At 35.3% G+C, this 21,012-nt stretch overlaps 2 protein-coding genes across 2 annotated transcripts; one reads left to right on the forward strand and one right to left on the reverse strand.

The window, feature by feature from the left end:
* The first annotated feature begins 4,982 nt into the window (after positions 1 to 4,982).
* Positions 4,983 to 14,658, forward strand: LOC107790202 (putative glutamate carboxypeptidase AMP1). Its single transcript, XM_016612107.2, has 10 exons — positions 4,983 to 6,087; positions 9,209 to 9,451; positions 9,927 to 10,079; positions 10,176 to 10,244; positions 11,072 to 11,159; positions 11,290 to 11,373; positions 11,588 to 11,676; positions 12,180 to 12,293; positions 13,037 to 13,171; positions 14,340 to 14,658. Exons 1-10 carry the CDS (start codon positions 5,128 to 5,130, stop codon positions 14,520 to 14,522), a joined length of 2,118 nt encoding a protein of 705 aa, XP_016467593.1. The 5' UTR covers positions 4,983 to 5,127; the 3' UTR covers positions 14,523 to 14,658.
* A 3,928-nt stretch (positions 14,659 to 18,586) lies between these two features.
* LOC107790200 (protein MAINTENANCE OF MERISTEMS-like) lies at positions 18,587 to 20,035 on the reverse strand. The gene has a single exon (XM_016612105.2). The coding sequence runs from the start codon at positions 20,033 to 20,035 to the stop codon at positions 18,587 to 18,589; it is 1,449 nt and encodes a 482-aa protein (XP_016467591.2).
* Between the last annotated feature and the right edge of the window lie 977 nt (positions 20,036 to 21,012).

Below are 21,012 nucleotides of genomic sequence, written 5' to 3' on the forward strand. Positions count from 1 at the left end.
GTCAATCGAAAGTGATTTGATCGGTTCCGGCGTCGTTTGTAGAATTTAGAAGTTTCAAAGTTCATTAGGTTTGAATCTATGTGTGATTTATATTTTTAGTGTTGTTGGATGTGATTTGAAGGTCCGACTAAGTTCGTATGATATTTTAGGACTTGTTGGTATATTTGGTTGAGGTCCCGGGGTGCTCGGGTGAGTTTCGGATGGTTAACGGATCAAATTCGGAATAAGAAGAAAAACCTGAAGTTTCTGCCTTCTGGTGAAATCGCACCTGCGGAACTTGGCTCGCAGGTGTGACCACGCAGAAGCGCAATGGACCTTGCAGGTGCGCAAGGTTCGCAGAAGCGGACAGGAAACTCGCACAAGCGAGCTCACAGGTGCGAGCTAAGATGCGCAGAAACGGAGGCTGGGCTGGTGACTGTAGAGCGCAGATGCGGAAGGCATCTCGCAGGTGTGGACACGCACCTGCGCGTGGGGGATGGCAGAAGCGATATCGTTCGCAGAAGCGGGGGAAAGATCCGCAGGAGCGGTTCAAATTTCCGCAGGTGCGAAACTTCTGGTCAGAATGTTAAAAATAGAGGAGTCCGAGATTTTGTCATTTTTGACATTTCCAAAAGCGGGTGAGGCGATTTTTGAGCGAGAAATCACGGGAAATCTTGAGGTAAGTAACTTGTGATCATTTCTACTCTATAATATTGAATTATCATCAAATAATCCGACTAGATTACGTGTTTTTGAGGTGTAAATCGGGGATTTAAACTTAGGAATTTGAAAATACGATTTGAAGATTTGAAGATTTGAGGGTCGAGTTGAGGTCGGATTTTGGTAAAATTGGTATGGGTAGACTCGTGATTGAATGAGCTTTCAGATTTTATAACTTTTGTCGGGTTCCGAGATATTTGGAGTGTAATTTTAGATTTTTGTGGAAAAACTTGTATTTTCTTATGAAATTAATTCCAATAAATTTTATTGACTGAATCGAATTATTTGTGACTAGATTCGAGATGTTTGGCGGCCGATTTGCGAAGCAAAGGCATTATAGAGTAAAGAATTTCACGTTTTGAGGTAAGTAACAATTTTAAATATGGTCTTGAGGGTATGAAACCCTGAATTTGTGTATCATGTGATTATCTTGGAGGTGACGCACATGCTAGGTGACGGTCGTGTGGGCGTGCACCGAAGGGATTATGACTTGGTCCGTCCCATGAAACTATAAAGTTGAATAACTTATTGTTAGCTATATGCTCTCTATGCGTTGAAGAAATTTGACTGTAAATCATGTTAGAAATCATACTTATGCTATGTGATAGTACTGTTGGGAGCCGTAGAGATCGCATACTTATTGAATTATTTGCTAATTGTTGTCTTATACTAAATCATGATTTTTTTTGCGTATCATACCTCAGTCTTTCTTGATATTTGTTGATACACTATGTTATCTTTGTTTGGGATGATTTTTGTGATTTCTGAGAGCCCGAGAGACTAGAGAGGTTGAGGACTGAGTACGGCCGAGGGCCGGTCGGTGAGGTAAGAATATTATGGCACGTGAGTTGTCCGTGCAGGATATTATAGCACATGAGTTGTCCGTGCGGATTATGGCGCTTGGTTTGTAGGAGCCCCTCAGGAGTCTGTACATCCCTAGTGAGCGCGGGTACCCATTGAGTGTGAGTGCTGAGGGCTGTGAGCCTAGTGAGTGATTGTTGTCCTGAGAGGTTGTACCTATTTTTCATTGTTGTTGCACTTAGTTGCTATCTGTCATTGTTGTGAAATTCTCTGAAAGATTTTATATCCGTATTATACGAACTTGAATTGTATAAAACTGATTTGACATAAACTGCTGGAATTGATAGCATGTCTACTCTCTGCTGGAATTACTGAAAATAAACTATAACTGTGTAGCTCGTCATTATCTTCGATTCCTTAGTTATTATTATTACTTGTTGAGTTGGTTGTACTCATACTACACCCTGCACTTCGTGTGCAGATTCAGGTATTTCCGGACATAGCAGGTGCTAATTCTCTCGCACAGTTGATTTTCCGGAGATTCAGAGGTAGCTACCGTGTTTCGCAGACCTTGCCTCTCCTTCCCTATTTCTTTGTTTACTGCATTTGGTCTCAGACTATTATGGACCGTATTTTTCAGACTTGTATTCATATTAGATGTTCACGTACTCAGTGACACCAGGTTTTGGGGAGTGTTCGTATCAATATTTGTGGGATTTTATATTGTATTTAAATATTATATTTTCAAACTTAAAAGAAATTGTAGTTTATTGAGATTATCGTCTTACCTAGTATCGAGATAGACGTCATCACAAAGGTTGAGATTTTGGGTCGTGACAGACCACCTTGAGACTTGATAGCTCTGCTTGTCTCCAGGATATGATTATGCCGCCTTTCAACGATATCATTTTATTGAGGAGTATAAAGGCAAGAATTTTGCTGCACCATTTCATGTGAGGCAAACAATTCACCACAACTAGAGTTTAAAAATTCAGACCCATTGTCTGATATAAAGACTTTGATCGTCTTACTAAATTGAGTGTAAACCATATTAGTAAAAAGTTTCAACAGCAAAATAACATCAGATTAAAACTACATTCTGGAACAATCATCTATCAATGTAAGAAAGTACTTCATTCTATGATGATTGGCTGCTTTACAAGGGCTCCATACATCAATGTGCTTTAATAAAAAATAACAAATCTTCTACTAGTACTAACTGAAAAAGGTACTTTAGTTTGTCTAGCCAAGGGCCATACAACATAATAATCCAAGACAAAATCGCGTTTATTCTTGAAATAAAAAACCTTCCTATTCCTAAGTACAACTATTGGTATATGTGCGAGTCTCTTGTGCCAAATATTAGCATCCTCCTGATATGGTACAGCTAGGGACTCGTCACCTTCATTTACATGCTTTCCTTTTGATGTAGCTAGTAGATTCAATCTACATTCTTCTTTATCAATCTCCTTGACTTTCCTAAACCAAAGATCCTGAAAAATATAAAATTCAAGAAATAAAAATATAAAACATTTTAATTCTCTTATTATTTTTTAGACTGTTAACAGATTGAAATTAAATGCTGGTACAATAATATATTTTTTATGATATCACCTCTAGCTATCTGACAATCACTTCATATGATTCTCCATTTGGCATTTGAACTTTTCCTTGGTTAGCTACTAATACAACATTGTTCATCAAATATTTATCACAAGTTATAATTAATGGACCCAATATCAATAATCCGATTAAGAATTGTATTACTATTAAATGTCAATGTTAGCACTAGTAGTTGCATATGACAAAGTAAGCTTATTCAGCATCTGTTGGATTTAATTGTATTGAGCTTAGGTAAAAAAAGAGCAACTACTTGCCTTGGTCCTTTTTGACCACCAAAGAAAGAGTGGTTGCTGTATGGTGCACCTGTATCACTACCAAAACGACTGCAGAGTTAACCTTCTTCTTTGGCTTTAAACTATAGGGATAATCAATCAATTTGTAGAAGTTCAATTTTTTTTTTTTTTGAACAACCTTCATACTTCATTGGTTTGTATAAGTCATCTCTTATGTGTCCTTTAATGTGACATAAATCACAATCCAAGTTATAGTTTCTTTTCTGCTTGTTCCCTAATGAGGCAGTGAACACAACAGTAGGCTCTATGTGCCTAGTAATATTAAAAGAGGTGACAATCACGTTGCAGCAATCCTCTTGATGTGCCAATGGTGGCCCAAAATCATCTTTAGATGTTGAACTATTAACCAAATAAAGTTTTTTCTTTCCTAGCGGAGCTACTTTTATAGCTCGATTCTAAAGAGTATAATTCTCCATATCAATCAACAACAGATTCACCGATATTGATCCCCTTCCACCGATATTGATCCCCTTCCGTCCAATGGATAAAGATATAACGAGTGGCTATGGTCGAGCACGACTGTTCTTCCGGTCAATCCCATGACAGTATCTGCATCGCCAGTAGTTGTACTACTAGAGTCATCTGTAATTGCCATAAAATTACTCGAAAAATGCACAAAAGTTAGGGTTACGAAGCCAAAATTAAAACAAATTCTCTAAAATTTCCTCAATTGCACGAAGAAATCCCTAGAATTGCTTGATCATAGTCTTTGATCCCATGTTAAGTTTGTAAATTAGAGCTAAAATCAGAAAAATGTGGTGATCACAGTGCTGAGAAGGGAGGAAAATCTGAGCCATTAAGAGATAATATAATTTTAGCTTAATCATTTAGCTATTCGATTACAAGAATAACCAACTAGTACTATTGTACAATATAACCACCTAATTGCGCACCCCGATTACAACTTAACTAAGATACTAACTGGAGTTATACTAACTGGAATTAACTTAATACAAGGAAACAAACTCATCAAACTAATTATGTTGATTTTATTAAATATACAAAACGAACAAATAAAGTCTGTCTTTTTTGTTTCGATTTCGTCAATTTTTATATTTTTGTCATATGCTTTAAGTTGAAAATCAAACAAAACCAAACCAATAAAAGTTAATGCTTTTTTTAAAATTATATATATATATATATATATATATATATATATATATAATCCTCACCATTAGGTCCTCAACCTCTCTCAGTCATTTCTTGAAAACCCTTAATTTGAACTTAAAATCTTATACTCAATTTTATGTCAATATTCTTTTTAACGTGCACTAAATTTTTAAATGTTGTTCTTCTTGACAAATTGGTAGTGTGTCAAAGAATACTCTCATCGTTCTACCAAATATATGCAAAAGAAAGAAAAAAGATTTTGTATTCGAGGCCGCGAGAACTGAGGGTCGGAGTATTTTTCCTTTTTTGCTAGTACTAGTAGGGTCGGAGAAACTATTGTGAAGCAACGCAATAAATCTCCCTTAATACATGAACAGATTCTCATCCGTCACATCAAACATTTGTCTCCACGCCCCTCACCCTCGCATGCCAAAAACCCTCGACAGTCACCCCCCATAAACCCAAAAGACAAATCTATTATCTGAATTTCCAAATATTACTGTAACTGAACAACTTCCCACTGTATATATAAACACCAGTTCCAAGAACTCACACTCTCTACTCTCTCCACCATTGCCATTTTTTCCTGAAAAGAGAAAAAATGCCTCAATCATGCTCTCCGTATGCTTCCAAAATGCCATTATTTATCTCAAAACAGACCTTTAGTTTCCTCTTCATTCTTTTTATTCTTGCTTTCTTCACCACCCTCCACCATTACTACTCCCATCACCAAAACTCCCCAAATAAAAGTTCCAAAAACACCCTTTTCTTCCTCAACACTTTCCTCTCTTCCGCCACAAACTACACACTCGCCACCTACCTCCGCCACCTCACCCTCCACCCCCACCTCGCTGGCACCACCCTCTCCCTTCACACAGCACTTTATGTCAAATCCCATTTCGAATCCTTAAACCTTCAAACCCACGTCACTAACTATTCCGTTCTCCTTTCCTACCCTTTGTTCTCTTCAGTTACTCTCCATTTTCCCAACGGTTCGGTTCTTTCTTTAACGTTGTCCGAACCGGGTTCGTCTCAAAACGGCGTTATAAAACCGTATCACGCGTATTCGCCATCTGGATCGGCGTACGGCAAGCCGGTTTTCTTGAATTACGGAAGGGAAAAGGACTATGTTGCGCTCGGTGCGCAGGGGGTGAAGATTGAGGGATGTGTTGGGTTAGTGAGGAGGGGTGGTGGGTTGTCGAGGAATGAGGTAGTGGGGAAGGCGGCGGCGCGTGGGGTGACGGCAGTGCTGATGTTTACTGATAGTGAAAGTGAGTTTGCAGGTGGGGTTGAGAGAGGGACAGTGATGAGTGGGTTAGGGGACCCACTAAGTCCTGGATGGGGGGCTGGGGGTGGGGGTGAGAAGTTGAGATTCGATGATCCACGGGTGATGAAAAGGTTTCCGAGTATACCTTCATTGCCTATATCAATGGTGTCAGCTGAGAGTATATTGAAGTCACTTGAGGGAGCTGACATGCCTTATGAATGGAGGAAGAGTATGAAATGTAGTTCAAGTGTAAGAGTTGGGCCCGGCCCGTTTATGGTCAACTTTACGTACGAGGTTAGTTGAGGTGGTTGACAACCCTCTTGTCATGCTCCTTCTTTTCTCATCTTTTTGTGTTGAATGTCTCATCCAGAATTTAAACTTTCCTTACTTTTATGGGTTCTGGATTCTATGACAGTGACCTCATATGGTAGTTATTGAGTGAATTTATTTTTTGTACATATTTAGTATATTTCTTAACATATATATTGAGGGTTTGAGCCACAAGCCCACAACTACTTGGTTCTGCCGTATCCATACCTTAAAGCCTACATCCACTCCTGGCGTTGATTATGACTACTATTATTTGGCTAAAATTTTGAAAGTTTCTAGAAGTGATGGGTTATTTTAGTTCCAAAAAGGTACTTTTCTATTTTGTAGTAAAATGAAATGAAGGGAGTTCTATTTTGTAAGTGTCTGAGTTTCCCAAAATTTACAAGTTTATTACTTTTGGTGTACTTCTTGATAGATGATGGTTGAAGATTACTTCTTTGTTGTCATGTCTACTTTTGGTTAAACAATTGCCTTTTTTGTTTGGCTTGCTGAGTGGGCTTTGATGAGAGATGGAAGATTATATTTCCAAATTGTGCATATGTTTTCTTTTGGGAGTATCATGTTGGTGAATAAATGAACTGATATTTTACAATAAGAAAAATCTTGAAATTGGGGGGTGGGTGGTATTGGCTTACGCTATGCTTGGTTGTAGGGTGGTAGGACAGTTTGAGTAGGATAGTGTTCAATCTCACCTTAAAGAAGTTATGTTTATCCGTCGGGAGGTAGCTGGTGGGGAAAGAGGGATGTTGGAGGAGTTTGGTTGTCTTGTAACGGAAAGATGAACCTGAAAATTTGCGTAGATAAGTTGGCCTAACGATACTTAGCTTTAGCTATGAGAGTTTGTGCTTGATTGAGGTTCTGATCAATGCTATTGGGCATGCAGCAGTAAGTATTTAAAAGATAAAATTTTAGCAAGATTTTCTTATGATGGATGTATTTGAGGTTTGGGGTACCTATGTCATTCTCGTTCAACACGGGGAATACATCAAGGCAATTGAAAAGATCATTAGCCGATCTGCTCTTGCTTCCCTTATTTGGTTTTCTTGTAACGTTGTCTTTTGTCTAGTTATTTATCTGCTGCATTGTTGTCAAACATTAGCTGGCTTGTCAAGATGATCTGAGATTGACTTTTGAAAACAGGACATAAATTTCTAGACTCTGGATTCTTTAAGTTTGTTTAAAACTACATGCAAAGTATTTTAGGTTTCTGATATTTTTAGTTGGCTTGATGATGTTAGTATAACATGATGGCCAAATTAGGAGAACTTAAGTGATTTTGAATTCTTCTCTAGTTCCACGTGTCACATGAGATGTGAGTGATTCACACAACATCTCTTTCATTTATAAAGGGTTAACATAAGCTCGGGGTATAGCTATGGCTGATTCCAGGCCGGTTGTTCATGAAGCAATGATAAAGTAAATGTGATATGATGGGACAGCTTAAGTACACAATATAGCACTCAGCTTTATAGGTTGAATTAATTTTAGATTCCAGAGTTTTGATAGCCCAAAATCAAAGATTTGATTAAGAATGTATTCAGTACAAGCGAGATACTTAACAGGAAAAACTTAGATGCTATGAAGGTGCTCCATCAATGCTTAGCTTTTACTGTGTCTTCCCAAAAAGGTGAAAGGAAGACTGAGCAGAACGATGTCTTATTTTCTGTAATCAAATATTACATATGTTTTTCACCACGAACCACTAGATTTTTCAAATTTTAAGCTAACTCTAACTCTTTTACCCAGTGGCAAGTGTTGCTTTTAATGAGAGAGGAGTATCCTTTGGGGAGCATGGTCCTCTAGATGAGAAAACTACACTTTATGGAAATAAACTTACTCTTTTCACTCTTTCCACATAAGCTGTGTCAACATTTTTGGATCTACTCCAGAGCTGATCACTTTTTTCATGAAGCAGTAAAGTTGCTTTTTCTATGTCATATGACTAACTAGGTATATTAGGACCCAATTTATACTTTAGAAGTCCAAATTTCTCAAGGATTTCAGCTTTCCTTTTGGATCGACCTCATTGAAATAGTATGGAACTCAGTTCTTGCTTTAGTAGATGCTTTCGTTCAAATTTGGTCTCTAATTATGATAAAGGGCTTATCTATTTTCTTACCTAAAGAAGTGGGTGATTTATTGTCAGATTCTGCTAGGAATGAGTTACTTGTTACAGCTGCCACTAACTATTGTGTCACTGCTGCTGCTTTTATTGTCAATATGCATTAGTCATCATAGCTATTGCCAAGTTCAGAATTATGTGATATCTCAAAGATTGCTAACATTTCTGTAGTGTTATGAAGTGCTTAAATGGTTAAATATATGCTTTGGTTGATAGAAAGCAATAATAACTCCTGCTAGTTTTTTCTTGAGATGGTAACATATAAATTACTCCTGCTAGTTATTTCTCCATTATCACACAATGGTTACTTGGATCGGCATTTTGAAAGGCATTCTTTATGCTTCCTTAAGATAGACATGCATGACTGAAATACATCTTAGGAAAGTCATGTCATTGAAAGGAACTTTACTGTATTGAAAGTCTCTATGGACTCATTCGTTTAATCCCCATCTTTGAAGAGATATGCCGTTCATGAGCTTCATCAAAGCAATAGATTTTCTGCAGTTCTCACCTTCTAATTCTATCTACATATCTATAACCTAATTGCACAGTGTTTGAATTCATGCAACCATTAGCTTAAATTGAGTCTTGTCAACTTTGTTTGCTTTGTGTATTTTTTGACAAATAAATTATCCAGTCCCACATCATCTCTCATATTGATGTTCTTGTTATTTTGTTCTTCCATTTTCTCATTTCTTAATGTCTTTCTAATACATGTACATGACGAAGTCCCCCCCCCCCCCCCCCAAAGAAAAAGAAAGAGAACCTGCATCGGATTACTCCCTGAAAAAAATGACATGGATTGAGTATTCAAAAAGTTAATTGTAAAGTATTTTGCTATTTCTTTTTGTAGAAGTGTTTAACTACTAAAGTTTCCTAACAAAATGATGAACATATGGATAGCTCAAAAGCAGGTCAGCGCAGAAAATTATTAAAACGTTTCTGCATTATTTCTGATTCCAGGGGGAGAGAAAGATGGCAACAATTCATAATGTTTTTGCTGTCATAAGGGGATCAGAAGAGCCGGATCGTTTTGTACTTCTCGGGAACCATAGAGATGCATGGACTTACGGAGCAGTTGACCCCAATAGTGGAACTGCTGCCCTGCTTGACATTGCTCGTCGATATGCTCTTCTCATGCGTTTGGGTTGGAACCCTCGAAGAACAATCATTCTTTGCAGTTGGGATGCAGAAGAGTTTGGGATGGTAGGTAATGTTCTTTCTCCAGAAGTCACCTGTATGTTCTGCTGATAGATGGTAGGACCAGGTGCAACATCTAGAATTGGCTTGTAGATTATTCTGGCCAACTTGTTTAACCCTCTTTTTCGAACTATGTATGCTAATAATAGAATAGGCTTATGATTCTCTTTAGTCGCTTCATCTTCTGCCAATGAACAAGAATTTTAAGTGGACACAACCTCCAAGTCTGGCTGGATGATTAAACTGTGGGATTGGCCATAAAATAAGGAAGTGGTTTGAGTGGCTAGTCTATAAGCCTTTACGCATGTTTTTATGGCATGGGCTATTTAACAGATAGAAGTGTAGCACAGTTCATACACATATTCTTGAAACCTGAACTGGCTACTGAAATGTTAGACTGCTTCCTCAAAGCTACCAGGGTTTATTCTCATGATCTTTACTTTTGTTTTGAACTCATCTTGTTCTCTTTTCATGGATTCAGATTGGATCAACTGAGTGGGTTGAGCAGAATCTTGTCAACCTTGGATCTAAATCTGTGGCCTATCTAAATGTGGATTGTGCAGTTCAAGGCCCTGGGTTTTTTCCCAGTACAACCCCTCAGTTAGACGATCTGCTTACTGAGATCACCAAGAAGGTAAGCCTGCTAAGCTATCATTTAGTGGAAATAGTTTATACCATGATGCCTTTTTATCTTATACTTTAGCTAATTGTATTTGATGTGCTGCATAAGGTTAATGACCCTGACTCAGAGGGCATGACTCTTTATGAAAGATGGACAGCTGCTAATAGAGATATCAGGGTAAGTTTCTTATGCCCTCTTTTCTTCATTTCTTTACTCAAAATTTCATAATAGGTGTATCGTGGCTGAGATTTTAAGATATTGTGTTTGGACTTTGGATGGACATTGAACACTTTTGTGTTTATACATGGATGCATGAAAACAAGACTTGGCTTCCATATTGTTTGTTGTGTTCTCAGTGAATTTCGTCTCACACAAATCTATAATGTGCACAAATTAAACATACTAACACATGCAAAGAGTGCAATTATATCCTTGTGTAGTGTATTACCAAAAATGCTCTTGATTTTAGATTTCATGACCCAATTTTGTGAGCTTGGGTCATAATAAATTTGGAATTCATAATAGATCTTAGATCTTGATCAATTAAAGCAACTTGAAACTAAAATTTAAGAAAGAAAGAGAGCATTTTATTGGCATGATGATTGCTTGCTATCACAACATCCTTCTTCAAGGAGTGTGGTAAGATTGACTTCTCTTTAAATACTTAACAGGATGCAAAGTCAAATGCATGAGTGTGAAGTATTTTTGTAATGGTAAGTGACTGCAAATTTGGTCGAGTAAGTGGCCCTCATTGCAACTCTTTGCATTTGGAAAGAGTTCTTTATCCTCCAAAAGAAAAGCCATTTTATAGGCAACTGAAATGTATTGGCCTATCTTTGCAACGATAAGATCCCCTCTGTAACCAGTTTAAATGTAGCTACCAGTGCTGTTTCCCCCTGTTTTAGTTTCTGATGAAGGCAAATGATGAATATCCTTGTGTCCATTTATCTGCTCTTATGTACTCTTCTAAGCTGCGTGCAATAATGATGGTCTTGCATATGCAGATTCAGCGGCTTAGTGGAGTAGATTCAGATTTTGCCCCATTTTTGCACCATGCAGGTGTTCCTTCTGTTGATTTGTACTATGGAAAAGGTACAGTGCTTCCATCCTTAGCTAAACCAGACCAAGCCCAAAATGATCCAAACTGTGGGACTTCAGTTCTTTCTTTCCCAGTTACATTGTGTCCAATAAATTCTATAATGATTGATTCATTCTGCTGCAGATTTTCCGGTATATCACACAGCATTTGATTCCTATAACTGGATGGTGAACTGTGGAGATCCGTTCTTTCAGCGGCATGTGGCAGGTAGTTTCTTATCTTCTGTACTTTGCTTTTAAATGTTTTTGTAGCTTATTCAGATTTACCGACTTTGTATATATATGTTAGACTCATCGAATATAACTTAAAAATATTTCTTAATACAAGTCTTTAGGGTTTTATTTTTTGTCTTTTGCTTTTGAGGTCATGCTCTGGAGATGACATGGCTCTTTTCTTTTGTTTCTCCTCCCTTCCCTCACAGTGACAGGAGTTTGGGGTCTTCTTGCACTTCGCCTGGCTGACGATCTGATTTTACCTTTTAATTATTTCACATATGCTGCTCAGCTGCAGGTATATTAAAGCATAAGCTATTGTTAATACCTCTGACCTGGTGCATTTAGATGCTGGAATATTATGAGTACTGTTTCTTGGAAGAAGCATTATTCCCACGCCATAAAGTGCAAAAATTGAATACCTTCTCTATGCATCTCTCATATCTATATTGTGCTAATTAGGTCCATGACATTCAGTGTATGCTTGGCCATTGTGATTTCTCTCGACCAAACTCACTTGAATGCATTTATATATTTCTTATAGAAGAAAAAACACGATTTCCTTTATACTATGTGATTGGCTCTAAAAAATGCAAGTTTTATGAGGATGAAGGGGTGAATTCCTTTGAAACCAGCAATAATGATACTTGCTTTATTAAAGATCATAATCTAAATCCTCTTCGGTAGACAATGAAGGTTGATATTTGTTTTCAATGAGCATCACACAAGATCTCTCCTTCTCCCTGACCTTCATTGGCAACACCCTTTCCTGTGGGTTAATCCTTAAGTTCTATTTTACAGGACTATACCCATATTCTGAGTGACTTATTGGAAGGAGGCATCTCTTTGCATCCTATTACTGCTGCCATTCAAGAACTTGCTGCTGCAGCTGTAGAAACTCTGGAAGAAGCAAAGGTTAGATATAAAACTTTGAAGTTTAGATATAAAAAGTTGTTGGACAATTTCAGTCTATTGAAGCTTTCTTTCTTTCTTCCAAAGTAGTTATGATCGGATACCGAGCATTGGGAAGTAATGGAGAAAATTTGTGGAACGAAAAGCTTAAATAATGGGGTCCCAGAAGACATGAAGTTTACCTTTAATGCTACTTTTTCTTCTTCTATTTGTAATTTATAATCTTCGCAAGTACTGGAAGTTTTAACAAGGTAGTTATAGGAAGTTTTCCTCTGAACCCAGGTCCCTATCTCCCTTATACATGGTAATCTGTAGTAACAAATCTTACATAAACAGATACACTTGGTAGAACATAGAGCGGAAACACGAAGGAGATTCCTGATAATCGAAACTGAAGAAAAGAAAAGGAGAAACAACAAATGATGCCTTTGTTTTTTATTACTTGGATTGCTGTTAGCATAAGTTTATAACATGAGATGATTTTCCAACATGTTCTCCAAAAATCAAAGATTCAGTGGGTGAGTTTAGTAAAAGTAAGGGACAAGGGCCAAAGACTGCCACCTTTTCCTACTGGTCGTGCTTTTTAATTTGTGTGGGATTGACATCTAAAATCTTTGCAACACTATTTTATGTTTTGCTTGTTTATTCTTTTTAGATTTGTTTTGTTTTATTTATTTTTTAATTATTACTCTTATGCTGATGATATCATATTCACTCTGGTTCTCCATTTCTATTCCTAAACCTAGAAACTGAAAGATGAAGAAGCCACAGACGAGCACGCTGAATTGAAGCAACGGATGTTAAATGATCGACTCATGCTTGCTGAGAGGGGCTTTTTGGATGCCGAAGGGCTTCAGGGAAAACCATGGTTCAAGCATATGGTAAGCTTTTCCTATAGTTAAGATGATTTCATCATTCATCATTGGGTCCACATTTGCTCTGCTCCATGAAACCATGATAATTATAGAGCTTCGCAGCCCTATGGAGAGTACTAAATACATCTTAATAATTTGGACTGTTGTATATTAATAGTCGGTTTGGCCAAGCTTCTCCTATTTTTCAAAGTTGAAGTGTTTGGCCAAGCTTTTGGAAGAAAAAAAGTGTTTTTGAGGAGAAGCAGAAGCAGTTTTGGAGAAACAGAAAAAAGTAGCTTCTCTTCAAAAGCACTTTCTGGAAAAGCATTTTTGAAAAAAATACACTTAGAAGTAGTTTTTAAAAGCTTGACCAAACACTAATTACTGCTCAGAAGTGCTTTTCAAATTAATTAGCCAAACACAAACTGTTTTTCACCAAAAGTACTTTTGAAGAAAGCACTTTTGAGAAAAAAATACTTTTCAAAATAAACTAATTTTTGCAGCTTGGCCAAACAGGCTATAATACTCCCTCCGTTTGAAAGGGTATGGAGTTGAAAGAAAGAAAAATTTTGGAACTTGTAGTCTTAAACAATCCAGACCTTTTATGTGGTTATAAAATCATGATATTAATATCAGAATGGGAAGTTTAAGTTTTAATTGTTTCTAGGTATAGAAAGGTGTCACTATTTCTGAAGAAAAAAAACTAATAAGAAAAGCGCATCACATAAAATGGAACAGAGGGAGTAGCTAAAGAAAGCTACCTTGAGTGACTTTGCTTAGGACGATCTTCGTGAGATTGATATGCTCCAGATGTTGCAACTGTAGGCTGATATCCCATTGCCAGGAGAAATTAAGTAAATGGCCACGTAGAAGAGAACATTATGTGTAATCGAGCGGAATGCACAAGTGCTTTTCTTCCATTAGGCTCTAAATATATATTAATGATAATGAAACTTAGTCCCTGCAGAAGAGGAAAAATATCCAGTTTCATGATCTTAATGGAAAATTAACATTAAGATCATTTACAGCCACCACAAAAGTGGCATGGAAGATGGCACACCTAGTGTATCTTGCCCAGTAGGAATTACTTAATAAATGTATAAAAATGTTTTACTCGTAGGTCAAACTAGGTTTACTTTATTGGGATGAAGGTAGAAATAGGTCTTAGTAATTGTTTTGTGTTTTGGGAATGCAGGTTTATGGCCCTCGTAATGATGGTGAAAGTGAGTTAGATTTCTTTCCAGGAATAGCCAATGCAATTTCTAGATCCTCAGGACTGATCAGCGAAGAGCATAATGCATCAATTCAGCATGAGATTTGGAGAACTGCAAGGGCCATTCAAAGAGCTGCTCATGCTCTTAAAGGTGAACTTACCTGAAAGAATTGTGACAATTCTTAGACTCTCATATCTTGTAAAGAAAGCATAAACAACATGCTCACACCTGTACATGTCATTTCATCTTTTTCTAGTTTGCAATTAGAATATTGAAGTTATAGAATTCTTTCTGTTTTGCAATTCTCTATTTGCTCTTTGATTTTCAGTACTATTCTGGTAGATACTATTCGACACTGAGAAACTAAATTTGCCTGAGTCCCAAACAAGTTAAATTTGGACTAGTTGGAAGACCTAAACATATAAAATAGCTGGTGTTAAGTGGTTTCACATAACCAAATTTAATCATTATGGATATTTGAAAGAATCTAAAGGCTGAATTGGTTCAAAAAGGATATCCCCAGCAACATAGAGTGGATTTAATAGATACTTCTGCTCCTGCAGTCGTGACATTATATTACTTGTTGTAGTTGTTTTGGCTGGAAATTTATCATGTTGATCTCAAATCGGCATTTCTGAATGGTGTAGTAGAAGTTCCTGGTTATGAAGGTAAGTGTACAAGCTTCATGTACCTTTTTATGGCTGAAAACAGACTCGCTAGAGACTATAAAGAAGGAACAGTTTCCTATCTGCTGCAACAAGTATTTAAAAGAAGTGAAAGTGAAGAAACTCTTTATGTGATGGAACTGAAAACGAAAAATTCATTTTCCCTTAATATGTTGATAAACTGATAGTAACAGTAGGAGACTCGAAGTCTCTCCAACAACTTATGCAGGAGATGAAATATTTTTTCGAGTGAACTCATCAGTGTGGTTTATTCATTTCTCAAGAAGAAAATATACCTTAGAGCTGCCAAAGAAGTTTCACATGACAAGATCAAGTTCTTGGGAACAAAAAATTGTCCAAGAATGACAATGATAGTTATGATAGTAGGGTTGATAACTAGAAGGGTGTTGTACTTATAAGCCAGTCTATAGATATAATGTTCTCTGCAAGTCTGCTATCTAGATTCATAGTCAAGTTCACTTAGGAGAATTCAACAAAGTTTTGAGATACTGAAGTAATAGCGTTGACTGTTGATGATGGTATATGTTACTCGACAAAGGAAAATGATATGCTAATAGGATATGCAGTTATAGACGGAGGTAGAACCAAAATTTTAACTTTATGAATTTTGAATTTTAAAATAATGATTTCAAGTACGTACTAATTAGTCACCTTTAAATTTAATGTATATATATTTAATAAATTTCTTAACAGACGTTCATTATTTGAACAAAAGCTAGTGAACTTGACTGAACTCGTTGGTCTTCTACCTTTGCCCTTCGATATAGATACGTAGATCGTGGTAAAGGCTGAAAAGTTTCAGATAAGAGAAATATTGAAATGAAATGAATGCATATATTATGCTCAAATTTCTACAAAGCTGTGTCGTAAAAGAGATGGTTGAATTGTATGTGACCAGAGAAAAGAAAAATAATTGTATTTGACACAATATGAAAAAACTAAATTCAAATCTTGTTACTATATTTAGTTAGCATGATCATATTTGCTTAAATCTTAACTAGTATTAGTACTCACGTGATACGTAGACATAAACCATATCAAATTATGATTTGGTTATTTGGATTATATGCAAATAACCTTAAAATTAAACTTTATATATATATAAATTATAAATTATTAGATATTAATTAAGAAGCAGGACATGAAATCATTTTTCAATTCTCATAGTAGATAACATGTTTTCCTTTTTTATATCCGTAATAACCCAACCCCTTGATTTTGGCACTTGTATTTTGTTTTAGATAGATATTAAAGAATACTAAACATGTAACGTTGTGATATGTCTTGTTTGAGCACAATAAATCATATTATTTTAACAAAATTCTTACTACCACTTTATTTTTCATCTCAAATTCAAATAAGTCCTATCCTTCTATATTTTTAGACAGAATTTTTTTCTCTTTTTTGTTCCATGCTTATAGTTTTTGCGTTATTTATTACTTAATATTGTTATACTGTAATGAGATTTTTTTTTATTTATAAATTAACTTAATGTCTTGCTTATTATCCTTTTAATAATCATCATTAAATATATTTTTTATTCTTGAATATTAATATATTTTTACAGTATTATCCTCTTACTCGAAACTCTTTCATCGTTTAAATCTATCAATAACATTTTTGAGTATTATTTAATAATTTAATTTATTTTTTAAAAATAAATTTAAAATATAAGTATCCTCGCGCTATCTCTATTTTTCTCTTTATAGATTCTCTTCCATACTAAGAAATTTTAATTAGTTGTTTACATAAATATTTTACCTATACTCAAAATAATATCACATTTTATTTTAATATATAACATTAAATTAGTCTAACAATTAATACATAAGTTCTTTTATAATGTTTCAAATCTATTGAATTTTCTTAATTTTTTTTCGTATTACGTAAAATTATTTTTGTTCTCTCTTTTAGTTTCAAGATACAAATTTGGCTTTTAATTTTAATTAGTAGAATTACCTGCATGAGATATTTATTTAGTATATTTAAATTTTTAATTCGGTATCAAATTTTATTTTTCTTTATCTAGAAAGACTTCAATTTTGTGGTCATATCCGTATTTGAGCGTCCTCATCATAAATTTAAGAACTTTCTAGTCTCAAGTTCAAATAGTCTTTTCCCCATATTTTTAATATATTTATTTTTAAATTTTAATTGTTTTTCTTACTTTTGCTATAACGTTATCTAATATGTAATATTATCAATAATATTTGTAAGTAGTGTGTACGTACTTTATTTTATTTTCTAAAGTAATTCTTAGTCTAAATATCCTCACATTATCTCTAATTTATTTTTATTATTTAATATTTTTAATTTTTTCTTTTATCTATTAGACTTTAGTTATGTGGCTTTATCCACGTGCACATCATTTCTTATCATACTTAAACAAAACTCTCTCACCTCAAATTTAAATAAGTTTTATCCTTCATCTTTTGTATGATGAATTTTTTGATTTTTTTCCTCTCTATTTGTTCCTTAGTTTTGCTATTATATTATTCAATACTTAATATTATTACATTGTCATGGGCTTTTCATTAACTTGTTTAAATTTAATATCTATTTTTACCATACTCATTCAAATACAATGCAAATAAATATAAAAATTATTTCAATAGTAACTTTGACTCTGTTGCTCATATTTCAAAGTGTGATTATTGTTATCATTTAAAAAAAAAAAAAAAAGATCTTATATCAAATTTTTACAACAATGGTTCCACTATCATTTTTTTCTACATAATATTTCAAAAAAAATAAATAAATTATGAAATGGAAGAAAAAGGATCATGTGGTTAGTAAATATTACTAAAATAGAAATTCTTATTTTTGAAAAGTTTTGGAATCTGTTTACAATGAAAATAAGAGTCGATCTTAATTGATTTGTACCTTTAAATTAAATTTGATCAATCTGATTTGCCTTAATTCTTATTAGATTTTGTCTAAATATTTTTGTATTTTGTCCTAAAAGTACCAAGTGACTTTTTTTCAGTACGCCACTTAGCTTAATATTAAGCTTGAATACCGTCTTTTAGTATAATATAGATATAGATATCTATATCCTCTCTATAAACTGTTTAAATTTAAATTAAATCTTATGATTTGAAATATATATTTTGTCTGTTGTCGCTTATTTTGTGAGTTTACATTTAGTTCTTTCTTTTTCCTTTTCTGTTGCCATCTTGATATTAACCAAGCATAACTTGAGCGGCTGAGCCCCATAAATCTGGAATATAAACTTGAGCAAAATTTTATCTAATACTTTACAGAACTTTTCAACTTCTTTACCATTCACATTTCGTTATACTCGAGGAAGGCAAGCAAAAAAGTAAAATCCGCAATTTTTATTAAAAAAAAAAGGAATGTTATTCTAAAGCTTGTAAAGGTTCATGATAGATTTAGCAAAGAGCAAACATCTGATCTTCATTAAATTATAGATAGAATCAAGTCCATTGACAATGACATTTCAAAGAAAGGAAAAAATTTCAAACTCAGAATAACTAAAGGGTAAAATGCGCATGCTGATCATATGACAGCAAAAGGCCTATTTATGTTCTTAATATTTCTAAACCCTTAATCCTAGTGCATTCCATAAACACTTTCCACCATGTATCATATCTATCAGTAACACCAGCCACAAAGTTTTTCGATGGAATGTAGAGGCTCCTGTCTTCAACTCTCCTTGTAAAGTCTCTCCAAGCCACAATATGATCCTCAGTTTTAAACTCTATGGTTGCTGGAATATCTTGATCATACCCAAATTGCATTGCCACTCGATGTGGGAAATAGTGTTCAAGCAGCCCTTTTAGCCCGACCAGCACACTTGGCCTTATGCACAAAACAAGTAACCAGGCTTTTCCACTTACATTTTGGCCAATCAATTCCAACTCTTCTTCCTCACTGTAAAATGCAGGCGGCACGAACCCGTCCAGAGCCTTGGCATAAGGGCGCCACAAGAAATGGGGCGCCGCAATGCGGATAGCCAATTGGATGTCCTGAACGCTAAATCCTCTACTGGTGGAGCCCCAACGAGATATCCTCGGTTCCCCACGCCTTATCGCGTTAGGCCTTGGTTGCAAGGTGGGGAATCGTTCCCATACCCACAGTTGAACTAATAAGAAAGGTGCTTGAATCTTAACTCGCGGAGAATCTCCATCCTTCATTTCCAATATAGTAGCATTTTTGAGTGAACGTAGATCTCTATAGATGCTTGCGAGTACGGCAGGTGCAAGGCAAACTTGTATACCCCGAGCAAGACGAATTGCTAAGGGAAAGACTTCCTTTACGATGTTATTCAAATTGGACCCCGGGAAGACATATCGCGAAAGCCATAGAGCAAGAAAGGCTTCATGTTCAACCTCGCTGCCCTTCCCCATAAATTGTTCTAACCACCAAGGATGAGTAGTTTTGCGAGAAGGAGTTCTCACTCCTTCCCTATAAGCTTCCAATAATCGATCGTTTATTCTTACTTCATCTTCTGAAACAAGAAAAGCTGAAGTTACTACACATTCCCCGAGTAGGGAATAACCTCCCAAAACGAACACGTCCTCTAAGGTGATCGTTGCTTCACCCCATGGAAAAACGAATGTATTAGTTTTCGGGCACCATTTCTCCCCGAAAACAAACAATAAATCTAGGTTTTTATGGACTTGGTAAACGGAACCCCATATGGAATCATAGATACCAGCTCTTCTCCACACATCCTGGAATCTTGAATGCATGTTTCGCACCCATAAGGACCAATTCTCCTGAGGATTCCTCCATCCATATTCGAAAGAGACATGATTGGATGGAGTTCGTTGGGATTGGTTAAACATGAACAAAGACTCAAGAGGACTAGGAGCATTTTGTTGATCGATAGGGACAGAGGTGAGTGAAGGAAGAAGTGTATGGGAATTTCTAAAAGATACATCAAGCCTTTTCGATGGGAAGTTTCTCATCAGCTCATTCGACTCTTTCATGATATATTTTTCCCTAGAATTAGATGATGTTGCCATTTGTGACAAGGAGAAGGATGGGAATGAATCTTAGATCGGATCGAACTGGTAATTGATTGTATGAGAAAGAATGAAGAAAAAAGAATGGAGAAGGCCATTTTATGCTGTTTGAGATGTTTGTTTGAACACTGTAATAAGATTACATAAACCTTGTCTGGATTTATATAAATGCAAATGGAACAAATTAACGGGAAGTAAGTCAAAATTAGTTGTTATGTTCAACCTTTATTTTTCAGTCCTATTTCTCTTTGAGTTTTGAAACACTTATCTTTCGCATACTCGAACTATTAATGAAAACTGGAACTAATAGGAGAAATATGCAGTTTGTGGTTGATATCTATCTTAAATAGGCATTAATCATTGAACTAATTAATGTGGTTAGCCCAATATTTAATTAATTTGTGCAAACTGATCAAGCTTAGTTATTGGCGCTAATAGATTGGACAAAATTTAGCACATAAATTTTGTTCTAATACAAACTTGGTTTAGTTGACACCCTATAGCCTTGCTCCAATCCATCCATTCACCCAATAAATATAATTTAGGCCAACTTCCCTTTCTTTTGGTTATTCAATCTAACAAAAGTTTGACTTCATACAATCCGAATTATTTTACAAGACATATTAAATGGCTACTCTATTTTTCCTTTATCTCGCGGTTTGAGACTACAAATGATAATTGTAAAATTATAGTTTTAGAATAAGCACGGAAATTATGAATTACATAGTCCCCTTTGTTTCATGCCTTTTATTGCTTAAAAGATTCATATTGACTGGTCTAGTAGTTAGTCATTATTTGGCTGACTTTATTAATCATCCTGCATCCTTCATCAATTATTTATAGCATAATATCCATTTCCTGTTTTTAACAATAAAGATGGAAATTATTGTGTAGAAGTACGTATGTATGCGTGAAAAACATAAAAACAAGTAATATCGCCATAAAAGTATTATTTTATAACTTTTTATTTTCCCATA

This window comes from Nicotiana tabacum, chromosome 19 (assembly GCF_000715075.1).
Source record: "Nicotiana tabacum cultivar K326 chromosome 19, ASM71507v2, whole genome shotgun sequence".
Lineage (NCBI taxonomy): Eukaryota > Viridiplantae > Streptophyta > Magnoliopsida > Solanales > Solanaceae > Nicotiana > Nicotiana tabacum.